The sequence below is a fragment of the Teleopsis dalmanni genome, chromosome 1 (genome assembly GCF_002237135.1).
Source record: "Teleopsis dalmanni isolate 2A chromosome 1, ASM223713v2, whole genome shotgun sequence".
In the NCBI taxonomy this organism is placed as follows: domain Eukaryota; kingdom Metazoa; phylum Arthropoda; class Insecta; order Diptera; family Diopsidae; genus Teleopsis; species Teleopsis dalmanni.
In genome coordinates, this window is record NC_051846.1 from 28046238 (window position 1) to 28060672 (window position 14435).

At 34.2% G+C, this 14435-nt stretch overlaps 1 protein-coding gene across 1 annotated transcript; it reads left to right on the forward strand.

The window, feature by feature from the left end:
• Positions 1-2050: 2050 nt before the first annotated feature.
• LOC119673244 (protein disabled) lies at positions 2051-13331 on the forward strand. The gene is made up of 11 exons (XM_038084487.1): positions 2051-2860; positions 2939-3297; positions 3359-3628; positions 4874-5056; positions 5125-5596; positions 6225-6581; positions 6858-10020; positions 10103-10185; positions 10266-11030; positions 11097-11232; positions 11336-13331. Exons 1-11 carry the CDS (start codon positions 2737-2739, stop codon positions 12468-12470), a joined length of 7047 nt encoding a protein of 2348 aa, XP_037940415.1. The 5' UTR covers positions 2051-2736; the 3' UTR covers positions 12471-13331.
• The last annotated feature ends 1104 nt before the right edge of the window (positions 13332-14435 follow it).

Genomic DNA, 14435 nt, shown 5'->3' on the forward strand with positions numbered 1-14435 from the left:
GGCAGCATAACACTTTAGGAGCCCAGTTTTTTTTTGAGGATGTTGATCAATTACAAGACCTGACACTATTTAGTATTTTAGGCTTCGCCAAAGGTTTTAGGTGGTTTTAAACCCCGAGTTTTTCCTACATATACGTTAACATAATGGGTCAATAAGCTTAAGTAGATTCACCAGGGATCACCGGTATAACGTAACCTAACCTAAATAATTTAACTAACCATTCACGTACGTAGTTGTAATAAAAATCAAGTTAATTTTGATTTGAAATTCACTGTGTTCCCGTAACCGAAAACCTACTTAGAAAAGAGTTTGTGAGAGCGAACTATTATTCTATACTTTACAGAACTTGTTTGAATTTTACTTGTTAAATTTGTTCAAGTAAACAACTTGCTATTTAGTTATACCCAACATGTGTAATATCCACACAAACTGCAGCAGTATTAAAATAAAAAATAAAAAATATATTTGAAATTTAAAACCTATCTTTTAAATCTTTATTAAATCATAATGATCAGTAGGAATAAAAATAACAGTTTAACTAAATTTTCATTTGAAAGTGTTTCCATATAATGTGCGCAAAGTGCTTTTCTAAAGGATCGTTTTTAGTTTTTCTAGTTTTTAACCTAAATATAATGTCAGTAGACGACTTATTATTTTAATTTTTTTTAAATAGTATTAACAACATTCGCCACACTATTCCATTTCTTTCGTTTATAATTTGAGTTGGTTTTTAAAAGCAACCAACATTCCACTTTAAAACTTATAAATTTCGATTTAGTAAAATAATTGTGTAAAATATAGAATTTTCAAAAACAAATAAAGCCTTAAATTGGAATTCATTTTTAAATTTAATTTTTGGTTTAGATTGTTAATAAAGTAATTAAGTTTTAATTAAAATGTTTTTTTTAAGAATCATCATGTAAAGAGTGAAGATTTTTTTTAATTTAAACGAAAATTTATTTTTTGTTACCTTATTGTTATACATATTAAGATCTTTGATGTTTAATATCATGTTGCCGCTATAGTTAAAATTAACTATATTAATGAAATTAAGTTTTGGTCGTTTCCATTGGCATGTCTTAGCAGTGCAAGTTTTTCAACCAAACGTTTAGCCAATATCGTTCGAATATTAAATATTTGTGTTAAACTTTAAAATTATAAAATAAAATGCCGAAATTGAGTGAAAAATTCAAACTTAAAAATACTTACAAAGATATTATTTGTAAATAACTTGCTTTTGTTGGAATGCAACTCTGTTTTGACAACAGATAAATTTATGCGATATATTTATTTGGTAAAATTTTTGTGTAAATTTTTCAAGTTTGTGTTAACGATTCTTCATATAAGATTTGACACTACATATAAATTCGATAAACATATACGTTTATAAGGATTATAAGGCATTTATCAGTTTTATTCTTTTATATATATTCTATAAATATATATAACTTTTATATATGCTGAATATGTAAACAATTTTTTGCTGAAGTTATTAATAATATTAAAATTATTATTTATTTATAGTTAGTATATTTTATAAATTTTTTTTAATATATTTAAAAATAACGTTTATTTATAAATTAAACAAAGTTGGAACGATGAACATTGCACAAACAAATATTTTGTACGAAAAGAACAGTATGAATAGATAAACTTCATAAAAATAATGAATGAATAATAGTGCTGGCCTGCTCTTTCACACGTAAATATTTTCAATGTTATGATTTGCCAATTTTTTTTGTTTGTTTTTTATTTGCTTGTGTTTTCATTGCTACTTCCATTACTGCTGCTTGCAGTTGTCGGCAGCTGCAATTTAATTCTTTCCATAAAATTATTGCTATTGTTGAAATAAAATGTGATAAATTGAGAAATAAAGTGCATTCATATTGTCAAAACCGATTTCATTGCTAAAATTATGTAGTACAGTAGATAATGTAAAACTTTTTTATCCAATAATTAAACGCAAAAATATACACTTAATTACATATAAATTCTAACTAATTAAATAATTATGCATTAAAAAAAACATGTTTAAATGCTATACAAAAAAGTTTTAATTGAACGAATAAGTGAATTGATGTTAAATTAAAAAATTCGTAAAGAAATATGAACTAGAAAAACTGCGCATGAAAAATCAATAAATTTTGCTGCCTTCAGAGTACCTCAAAACAAAAGTACAGCGGACTCGCGGGAAGAATATAGGGAAACACAAAAATTTGTTTAAATAATGTAGATTGTATAGATATTTGCTCATCTAATGCTGAGATTATTTATTTCTCCAACAAAACCGAAAACGTATGAAAAACAACAACAATTGAAAGCAAATGTTTTATAAAACAAACTAAACTCAAGGGTAGCGAAACGTATGAGACGGGTTGTTTTATCACAATAAATAAAATTCTTTTGTTGGCGCTTTGTGTGAGGCTGCTGCACCTATATAAAGTAGAGTACACATTCTCCTGGTCCAGTGATTTACTAATAAATGTGTTACATGCAGTGGGGCACGGCGAAAGCTTTTGACAATTGTTTACTAGAATTTGTATGGCAGCATATAGAATACATTTCCAGCGGAAAAAAGTATATCGCGAAAAGTGTTTGTAGATATTTTTGTACATCAGAAAAAAGAATATGTATTGTCATTGTTATGTAGAGCAGCTATAAAAAGCAATGAAAGGAACAGCAGCTATTATTCATAACTACATAAAAATATATAACTAAGGATATATTAATCATATAATGGTCAAATCACTAGTTTCGAAACTATCATCTGCCTCAAATCTATCATTGTCGTCAACATTATCTTCTGTTGGTGGTGGCAGTTCACATGGATCTGGCACATATGACACAAACTATTTCAAACGTTAGCTTATTATTTCCTTTAATTTAGTATTTTTAAAACTTGGAATCATTTAATAAAACAAAAATATCTATATTACAGATCGCAATGATCCAGGACGTTTCTTTGGCGATGGCGTACAATTTAAAGCAAAACTTATTGGGATATTGGAAGTGGGAGAAGCGCGTGGTGACCGTATGTGTCAAGAGGCTTTACAAGACTTAAAAATGGCTATACGCGCTGCTGGTGAACACAAGCAGCGCATAACAATACACGTTACTATTGATGGTTTACGTTTGAGAGATGAAAAAACTGGTGATTCCTTGTATCACCATCCTGTGCATAAGATCTCATTTATAGCACAAGATATGACTGATTCACGTGCATTTGGTTACATTTTCGGTTCACCAGATAGTGGGCATAGATTCTTCGGTATAAAAACTGATAAGGCAGCTAGTCAGGTTGGTAGTTAATATTTAAATTATTTCAATAAAAATTTATTTTATATATGTCTTTTTGTAGGTTGTTTTAGCAATGCGTGATCTCTTTCAAGTTGTATTCGAGCTAAAGAAAAAAGAAATTGAATTGGCCAGGCAACAGATACAATCTAAAACACTACATGAACATCAACGTGCTTCATTAGCGTCGTTAAAACCTGTTGGTGGGCATAATGATTTAAGCGGTAGCGTTGGAAGCAGTACTATGGCAATGTTCGGTGGTATAAGCGGCCAGGGTGCTACTGGTATTTCAAGACTTGGTGTTAATTTAGATTCAAAGGATGTTTCAAAAGAGGTATTACTTAAGAAAGTCATACATTAAGAAAATGCACATGATTGCAATAGTATTTGGTACACATTTCTACTTCACATAAAAAGGACTTTTTAAAAATAGTTATAGTAAGACTATCTATTGGCAATTGAATGTGTCGGTAAGGTAGATTTTTTTTTATAAATGTACTATCAAAATTTTGAGAGAAAAGTTCTTCGTAAGATCTTTGGTCCTCTATGTGTAGGCGACGATTACCGCATCCAAATGAACCACGAACTGTACAAGCTTTATTACGACATTGATATAAATCAGCGAATTAACAAGCCAGCGGCTTCGTTGGCTTGGACACGACGTGAGGAAGAAATCTTTATCATTTCTCTTTAGCGAAAAACGTATTTAATGCGGTAGTTGCAGGAAATAGGTGAGGAAGTAGACAGTGTCTCCGGGAGAGTGATCAAGTTAAGGGAGTACTAACGGCACTTGATGTACGAAACTGAAGAAATCGGTCACGCAGCAGAGGCGTCGTGAGAAACATGTTGTGTAAGGATGAAACCCGGCAACGGGTTTTTTAGTCAAACAAACAAACAAATTAACGAAATTTCATGACATTTAAACGAGTGGAAACGGCTATCATACAGTGTGCAAGATTTTGTCTACACAAGTGACTGAAAACCAAAAATAAACACTTCGATTGGCGTTTGTAATCAAATTTTTGTATTGAAAAACGTATTTAAACCTAATATACCACAGTATCACTTTTATTGTATTGTATTTGCCGATGAAAAGAAAATATTTTATGGAACTAGAAGCTATACAAAAAGCTTGCACCGACATTTTGAATGACTGTCACTTTAGACGTAATAACTCTGGTTGGACTTATCCAAATATCATGAAACTTTAACAGTGCATTAGTTTTTTAACCGATATATGCAATCATAACCGATATATAACCTGTTCATAAATACTTGATTTTAAAAAACTCTGTTTACTTTCAAACGCACTTTAAAAAATTGTATATTTGAAATTGTTGAATCGTCAAATCTCTTACAACTGCAATCGTCCACTCTGTTATGTCATGCCTTTATTCTATGCTTCTATGATATCGTCCAAGCAAAATTTAATACTGTTTTTTCTTCGGAGATTTAAGCTTTCCTTTAAAACTTTTATTCAACAATATATTCATACAATGTATTATAATTATCAAGAAAAATATCGTTATATCATAGATATATAATGACATATTATATATGTATGTCGTCATTTTTTTAGATGTCACCAGAATCTGTGGCAGATCTTGTTGATTTGGAACAAGAACTAAGTTCAATACAACGAGGTATAACACAAATGGAACGTATTACACCAAGCGATCCTGTACACCCACCAATGTGTAATACAACTGGAAAATCAACTAACGATGAAGATCCATTCGGCGATTCATTTACAAACTTTCCGGTATTTAAAATAAATTATTTTTGCATGTTCCTTTCCGAGGTAATGAGTTAATAATTTATAATTTCTAGACATACAATATCTTGCCACCACCTGAGTCTGATCGTTCGCGTAATAAACCGGGTAAACCGCCAGATGCAAATGCAACCACTGTACAAAATCCTGCTCTATCATCATTACTATCACCTACACCAGCTGCAGATAGTAGTGCTACTGCAACATTAGCTCAGCAAGAGGATGAAGATAATTGGTTAAATGATTTGGATCAGCAAAATGATGTTTTTGATACTTCAAAGACAGTAGTGATGGGTATGGGCGTTAATTTGCCAATGGCACCGTTGGCACCTTCTGAAACTATAGAGACACCAATACAACAGTTTCATGAGCATTCAATGTCTATTGAGAACGATGTATTAGCTAATACAGGAGTTGGTAATTCCATAACGCATATTGCAACTAATACTAGTACTATAAGTGCCATTGATGCATTGGCTTCTGCTCTAAACGAACATCCCAATATTACAGCTGTAGCAGCTAAGTCCGGTAAGCATCCGATCATTATGTGTACATATATGTATATTTTTCGTTGGTGTTAGCCTTGTTATAAGTGCATCTGTCTTGTATATTTTTGTGTTGTGGTCTTGTACTAATAATGTATATTTTACTTTCATAATTTGAATTTTAATATAACATTGTCAAATAATTATTATTTTTTGAACATTTGGATGAGACAACTGCTCAGACTGATTCAGATTGTTGAATTCACAACTAACCTATCGGTTAATGTGTGTCCAATATACGTTTACAGCTACCTTGAATAGGTAAAATTAACTTGGCTTTCTGCCAAGCCTGATTACATGTTGGTAATGGTCTAGTCTGTAAGAAGTCTATGTGTCAACCAAATGCAAATTTATTGTTGGTTTTGGAAATTTTTTCGTCGTTTTAAGATTTAATTTTTGTCCTATTATATGTTATACGTTTTAGTTTTTTACTTTAAGTTTTTATTTTTTTTTTATATTTTTTTTAAATGTTTTTTTTTTTTTGTAAATTATTTATTTTTTATATTTATTTTTTTTTGTTTTGATTGTTTATCAACCAACCAACCTATTTGAAAGCAGCACAATTGGCTCTCTTAGCCCATAACTTCACTGATTTGTGTCTCAATATGCAGATGCTTTTACAGATTTGGATCCACTAGGTACTGGGCGTACACGTCCATATGTTGACAAAAAGTACTTCTTTCAGGAGCTTAAGAATCCACCTAAAAAGGTACTTAAAGATTTATCAGCCAACAACAGCGCAGCAAATACTCAAATATATGGCGATATAACCGCTTCAAATTACTCAGCTGCAGCCGCTGTTGTAGATGAATTCCTTAGCAAGGAAGGTCTGTTCGATGATACAATTGGATCGGGAACTTTGTCGGATTCCACTTCGAGAGCTACTGAATTTGAAAGAGCACAACTGCAGGCACAGCAATTATCAAAGCCGCTACCTATTAATCTAATTAATACTAACACATATGCAGGTATCATTTCAACGTCGGCAACGACTTCATTAATTGGTGTATTACCAACTGTTACAGCTATAAGCACTACTAACACTTGCACTTGCACTATTAATGCTACTACTAATTTTACTTATAATTCAACTATTGCTAATAGATATACTAACAACAGCTTATTAACCACGTCCGCCTCGGTTGCTATTACAACCAAGGCACATAAAATGCAATATCCATCAACTATTTCGTCGAATGAAACGAATATACCCACTAATTTACATTTAAATCATTACACTTTAGATCCTGTTCCTCCAACGTCAACTGGCACTGGCGCTGATCCTGTAATGCTGCCAAGAGATACTGATCCGTTTTCACCAACGCGTAAAAAAAGTGATCCATTTCAAGATGGTGATATCTTTACTAAATTGGATCCATTTGAGTTCGAATTTTCTGGTAAAAATGAAAATACTAATCAACGCGTTTCACCGTCCATTTCCTCTTCCGCTGCTGCTTCATCTTCAACGACTGATGCACGACGTCCTAAAGATGTTTTTAATGGACCATTGCAAGTTAATCTGCCACCTGAAAGTGGTAGTGCTTCTGTTGGTATTGTTACTTGGAAAAGTGATATTTCCAAACTTGAACGTCCGTCTAGTGATGCACATAGCACTGGCATGGGTAATAATATTAGTACAGTGCGTTCAAGGCCAACAATATCTGGGAGCAGTTCTCACTCTAGTTCGGGTATACATGCGCCCTCATCTATGTTAAAACAACAAACAGTTGATGTAATTTCAAGCATCAGTAATAAGAAAATGCCGCATCTATTTGGGCAAGCAAGATTTTCGAAAAGAGGTGATTCTAATAGCATTAATATGCGGCGTCTGCAAGAAAGCGATTCATTAAGTGAAAATGAAACTGCACCAGAACCACCACCACGTCCTGATGCTATATCTCACGTTGAACCGCCACCTTTACCACCGAAAAAACAATTTAATGATATTGTTATACGACCACGTATCACTTCGGGTAATGCAGTACCACCGGTAAACAGCAGTAATCGTTACGAGTATATTATTTCAACGGCTAAATTATCGGCACCCGCTGGGTCAGTATCGACGGGCGTAGCTGATGTACCACCTATACCGTTGCCTTCGCGACGGGTAGGCCGTTCAGATGGCACATATCCTGGACCAGGGAGACCGCGTAAACCCGGTCATACTGAAGATGATTACTTAGCACCTATTGGTCTCAGTACTGCAAGCAATAGTAACATGCCGGGTAGTTCGGATGTGCCACCCTTGTTGCCACCTCCAGTGCAAATTTCAACACGTACTCGCGCTCAACGTCAACAATCTCAGACAAAAGCACAGGATATTTATGAAAATAAAAAAGAAATCTTGCAGCAACAGCAAGAAATGCAGATGGAAGAAGCGGCAGCTAGTGCCGCAGTTATTCCGGACATCACTCTAAGTCAACTACTTACGCTTGGAATCGACGAATTAGCAATAAAATTAAATGTACCGACATCTAAATTAAGTACCATGACGTTAGTAGAATTAACCACATATTTATCCGAATTTATAGAGAAATCGAAGCCATCCAACACATCTATGCACATGCAGCAACCGCATTCTATTAGCCCCGTTTTAGTTAATGCAAATCAAAATGACCAAAATTTCGACCAAGCACCAGTATTTAAAGTTAATTTCGATCAACAAGCCACATTTGTTGCCAAATTTGATGATACTTTCGGTGAAGACATGCCGACTAGTAATCAAAATCAAAATCAAAATGCACAGGAATTTGTTGCCAATTTTGCCCAATTTAATAACGCGCCAATAGCACCACCTATACCTAGTAATTCTACTCGTGTGCCTGCTGTACCGCCAGCTGATCGGTATGCAGTTTTTCGTGAAATAATAGATCAAGAACTGCAGCAGTGTGAACAAAACGCAAATCTTATAGGCGACCTTACTCCGCCTGAAGAAGAGACAATGATTGTAGACTCAGTGCATATGGATGAGTCGACACGTATGCAGGATGTAAACACTGGATTTGATGCTCACTTTGAAGATGATGATTTTCTTGCCATACAGACTGGTCAACAATCTACGCTTCCCAAGTTCGATACAAAAATAACAGAAGTGGTCGCACAAGCAAAGGATCGGTATGCTGCTTTGCGGGATATAATACTTGTGGAAAATCTATTTGATCAAAAGCCCGTTATTGAAGATAATGAAAATAATTTGATGCAAGAATTCACAGAATTTAGCGAAGACTTTAATGAAGATCAAGATCTAAAGCAGATAATGGATGAACGTGTGTGTAGTACAGGACCAGATCGTTTAGGTCTTGTAGATAGTCGTGGTTTTCCTGCTGAACCATCGTCATCCGCACTTACAGTAGAAGATGATGAAGACGAAGATGGCGGTGCTGAAAGCAGCTTGGATAGTAATGATAAAGATGCTGAACGAAACAGAGGTGACTTATGCGGCTTGCCACAAGACCAATATGAAAAACTTTCTACTTCCACGCAACAGTTAGATGTAGAAAGATCAGATAAAATAGAAACGGGCAGTATAGGTGATGTTAGTAGTATAAATTCAAATTTACCAAACAGCAAACAAGACAGTAAGTTCCTTATGGTAGCAGGCACTAGCGGCCTTTCTTCATCTAAAGATGACTTAGAAATTGACGAACTAATGCAACGCGCTATTTCCAATTTATCGCTTGATTCACGTGAACGCATATCTCCTGCAAATTCAACAAGTGCAACAGGCGCAAATACAACTATATCGATATCTGTTACTCGAGCTTCCTGTTTAACAACGCAGTCTCAATTTAACGATGTAAGCACATCTCCAATTCCGCTGCAAAAATCTCCTGTACCGGGTATCGTACAGCAAAAATCGCCTGTTTCTAAGTCAACTCAACCATCACCAATATTATCGCAGCTTTCTGCAGTTTCAAACTTAATTGATACAGCAACCAAGCAAATCAAATCTACAGATGTTCCATTAAACAATGTCTCCAAAAAGAACAAAGAGTCATGGGCTACATTTGACTCACCGAAACCTGTTTTTCCGGTTGATATACGTGATAAACGAGGTCGCATAATACAATCTGGCAAATCTACGTCATTGCATTTACCGCCAGCACCACCATCTAATACTTCACAAAACGACACTGCAGAGTCACCATGCTCTTCTGACCCTAGAGAGGAAGGTTGGAATAAAGGTTCAGTTAATGTTGGTAGACGCTGGACAAAGAAGGATCGTCAACAAACTTCGTCTTCATCACGCGATTTGAGCCCCTGGGATGATGAAGCGCCAGATTTTCAAAAACAAAAACGACATCCGATGCCACAAATGCCAGCCGGTCAAACTCATGTGCAACCCGATCGTCATGGCTATTATATGCGTCATGCAAGACGCATGAATTCATGTGATGAAGACTATGAGTAAGTTTTTATTTATTTGAAATGTACACAGTTAATATGTTCGATTGCTTCTTTGATTACATATATGCTATTGTTTTTTTAGTTATGAAGACGACTTTAACAACCGCCGGGATCAGCGAAAGTTTAAGCACGGCTTGTCACGAAGTAGAGATAATTTTGATTTAGGTACGATTATAGCGTAAAGAATAAATATAATATGGTATATAATACTTAACAATTAATACTTTACTTCTTGCTTACTGCAGATTCGCCCAGTTGGTATCATCATTCTCAACACCACACTTGGTCTCCGCAAGATATTGATCAAGCTTCTAATTCTCGCATTCGTGGTTTTGAACGTGCTGCTTATGAGCGTTCGACATATGGACCTCCAATTTATGATAAACGTGGTATGCCAATGCCAGCTACTGTTTCTAGTTACGATCGCCGCAGTGGGTATGATAAACGTAAATATTATCGCGACTATGCCAGGCCAAATTACGAATTTGAAGAGTACGCAGATTCGTCTACAATACAAGAACGCTACCGCGATGGTGGCAGTTTTGAAAAATTAAAAGTAGGACGTCGTTCAGACTACGAAAATGTTTATGATGACGGTCGTTTACCAACTAACTACAAGACTCGAACTACTGAGTATATGTATGAACGTGATCGTAAGTCATTTGATCGTGAAAGTGTAGAATCGTATGAAAGTGCTACACGAAGAAGACGAAGTTTTGGTAGCGGTGATGTATATGGCAGCTTGGAGAGTCGAGAAGATTTTCGTGACAGATATATGGGTGGAGCAGAAAGAACACGTTCCTTGCGAAAAGGTATGAAATTACGAGCAACTGGTGACATTGAGTATGAGGACTCTGAAAGTGATTTACATCAAAGAGCACGTGGAGCACCTGTAGATACTCGCAGTTTGCAACGTCCAAGTCAATTAGCAGCCAGTTCAGGCGGAGTTGTATCATCTTCACAAGCACGTATGCGTAAAAGTAGTGGTTCTAGTCCATGGGATGGGGAAGGTACATTTAGAACTATAACAAAATATTTTGTAACTTGTAAATAACGTAAATATTAATTCATTACAGACCCACCATTACCAGGACAAAAGCCATGGAAACGACCTTCAAGTGCTGCTGATAATGAAAGAAGATTAGTTGAAAATCGCAGGGCAACTGCATTAGGACATACTCCTTCTGGTTCTGATGGCGAAAAAGATAGAAGGTATGCATAATATTTAGTTTCTATTACACTGTTTTACCAACTGGTACTTTTTTTTAAATATATCATTCCTATGTATGGTATTTAATAAATATTAATTTTCTAGATTTCGTAAAAAACAACGACAACGAGCAAAGGACCTCTCATCCAATAATGCCAACATTACTACTGGAGGTCGTTATGGCAATCCAGCTGGCGTACATACCCGTGATAATTATGATTATATCACTTACGACAACGACAACGATGATGAAGATGATGTAGATGATGATGACTATGGAGATGAAGAATATGATGATCAACCTACAGATGAAGATAAATTTGAACGACTTAATAGACGTCGTCATGAAATGCATCAACGTATGTTAGAAAGTGAAAGACGACAACATGCTCTATCTAAACCTGGGTTCAAACCAAATACTTCAGTAAGCAATTCGTCGGCTCCCAAAAAATATCACACTCGAGATGGTCGTAGTGAATACACTTTCGATGATTTTGAACAAACTCCTACTCCACGTTCAAATGCAAGTGCTAGTGGTGGTAGTGCATACCCAGTAAGTGGTTCATGTACTAAATTTAGCTTTGATGGTGGCTTTGAATCTGATTTCAATCAGAGTTCACCACCACCAGCACCAGCAGGTACTGCTTCTAGTTGCAATTCAACACCTGCTGGCACTGGCAGCGCAACTACGACTCCAGCAACAAAATCCTCGTTCAGATTTTCAAATGATTTTTCTGAACGCGAAAAATTGGCATTTGCACAGAACTCTACAAGTGTGAGCAGTTTACAACAATTTGATTTGGACACAGGTTCATCACCTGTATCTCGTGCAACACCTCCCAGTACGCAAAAATTACGATTCGATGATAATGTTAAAATTTCACAATTTGATGATGCAGCTTTTGAAGATGATTTTTCGAAAGCACAATTCGATTTCGAAAAAGAGGATCAATGGCATGCAGATTCATTGCAATCCACGAGTAATGCAGCCACAAAAAAACATAATTTACGAAATAGCAAATTGCAACAACGACAGGAACTAATAAAAAAGTCGGAATCAATAAATATATTCGCCAAAAAAGCTGAAGATCCATTCGAAGATGATGAATTCTTTAAAGCACCAACCACTGAAACGAAAACTAGTGATAACGGTATTAACAAAAACAATACGACTAATATTGGTAATAATTTTCAATGGGATGATGATAATAATTTTGCCAAATTCGATGAAAATATGTGATTTGATCAATTATTCGCCAGAAATGCCGAAATGACTAATAAATTTACGCACCACTTACGCGAAGAGGCTTTTAATTTTGAAGAAAAGTACGGAGACAACGATAACGAGAACAAGAACGAGATTGACGAAGAAGATAATAATTATGCTGAAATAGATGTCGCCGAACACGAATATTATTATATAACTAATTTAAATGACTATTACCGTCAACAGAAACAGCATTGCAGTACACAAACTGTTAGCAGTTTTTATATGGAGTCGGAACACAAGCAATCATCACCAACTAATATAAATCAACAAAATACAACTAAAAAAGTTACTCTTTTACGCAATACAAAAAAATTTAGACGTAAGTTACTTTCGTTAAATCTTTTAATGAAAAACTTTGTTATGTATCGTTTTAAATATGACATACTTTAGGATTAGCTATAGCGGGATGTTCATAAAGTACAGGCGATATGATATAAGTCTTGTATATACAAGTCCTCGCGATAAAAATTTTTGAATTCGCTTAAGTAGAAAATCGAATTGAATTGAATTTTTCTATTGTTCACTTAAGTTCGCTGCTTTTTGCTTTTTTCATTCCTATCGAATACACATGTGTAGTTGGGGTTGTACATTTCGCTTTGGCTTAAGTTCTTACGGTACGTACCAACTGATTGAACATTTAGCTATCAAAAATTATAAAGTGGCATCTGATACTAAAACACAACTGTTTACACTACTTATCATTTTAATATGCTATCTGTTTAATAGAAAAACAAAAAAGCTTAAATTGTAAAAATATTTGGACATCGCAAATATTTTGATTAAAGTGCAAATAATAAATAAATTTTAATAGAAATATTTATGATTTGTATCCCAATAAATAACACAAGAAAAGATAGAATTGCAATAATTAAATAATTTGTGGTTTAAGTATATAGAAAATTTTTTCACTACTTTAACAAAATATATAGTTTCAATATATGTATAACAAAAAAAAAAATAAAAAAAAGTAGGGTCTTTTGCTACTGTAAATGTAAGTTATTTTAAAGTTAGAAGGGTTCAAATAGAAATGTAAAGACAACAACAAAAATTTTAGTAAATTTATTAAAATTTGGCTGACCATACAACGCTGTTTCGAGTACTCATCATTAGTGGTCTTAGGAAATATTCGAATTTTTAAATTAATTTTAGTCCATAAAAACGTGTTATTATTATGTATTATTATGTTGAAGCTGTTTTGAGCTAGTGCACTTAAGCACATATACTCTTTTTTAACTCGAGGTATTTTCAAAACCCCTCTTTAAACTTTGACTAGATTATTGTTTATCACTTCGTCAGACTAAGCAATAATAGACCTCAGATCTGCATATGTCCCCGAGGAGCCTGTAACTATTTTGAGATTTGATAACACGATGTTGGTAAGTCTGTCAGTTTTCGATGTATGTTGCATTGCATTTACGATTATTATATCCATTGGCTTTTTTTGAAGAAGAATTTCTAGATGTGGGCTAAAACGCTACTAAAGCTTTGTGAATGAATCACATGAAACACTTTCTTCATTTTTATTTTTCGAACGAAATGCTCGAAAAATAGCTTGAGCTTTAGCTTAATTACAGAGAAATTAATTAACAGTCTCTATGTGAAACGGATTATATATATGATATATAATTATTATAAAAGTATAGATATGTGGCACACCATAGCACAGGCTATGAATTTACTGAAATTGAAATGCAAAATTCAATTTTGTATATTTTCAGTTGTTTTAATTTAATTGAGGAAAACATTTCCGATTTTGCTCTTAGAAAATTTGAATAAAGTTGGCTTATCGTTGTTAAATATTCGTGTTTTTATTGATTAGCAAAGTGTGGAGTCCTATCTGAAACAACTGGAATTGAAAGTAGAGTTCCTGATTTGTGATTTTTATAAGGGAATCTTCTTTAATAGGGACACCTTTCAATTCCCATTAGTTATGTT

Bases quoted from the DNA above. Each gene is read 5' to 3' on its own strand.
- LOC119673244 (XM_038084487.1), top strand. From the start codon at position 2,737: ATGGTCAAATCACTAGTTTCGAAACTATCATCTGCCTCAAATCTATCA. The intron at 6,582-6,857 runs GTATCATTTCAA...ATTACACTTTAG, and splicing joins TAATACTAACACATATGCAG to ATCCTGTTCCTCCAACGTCA. The intron at 10,186-10,265 runs GTACGATTATAG...TGCTTACTGCAG, and splicing joins TAGAGATAATTTTGATTTAG to ATTCGCCCAGTTGGTATCAT.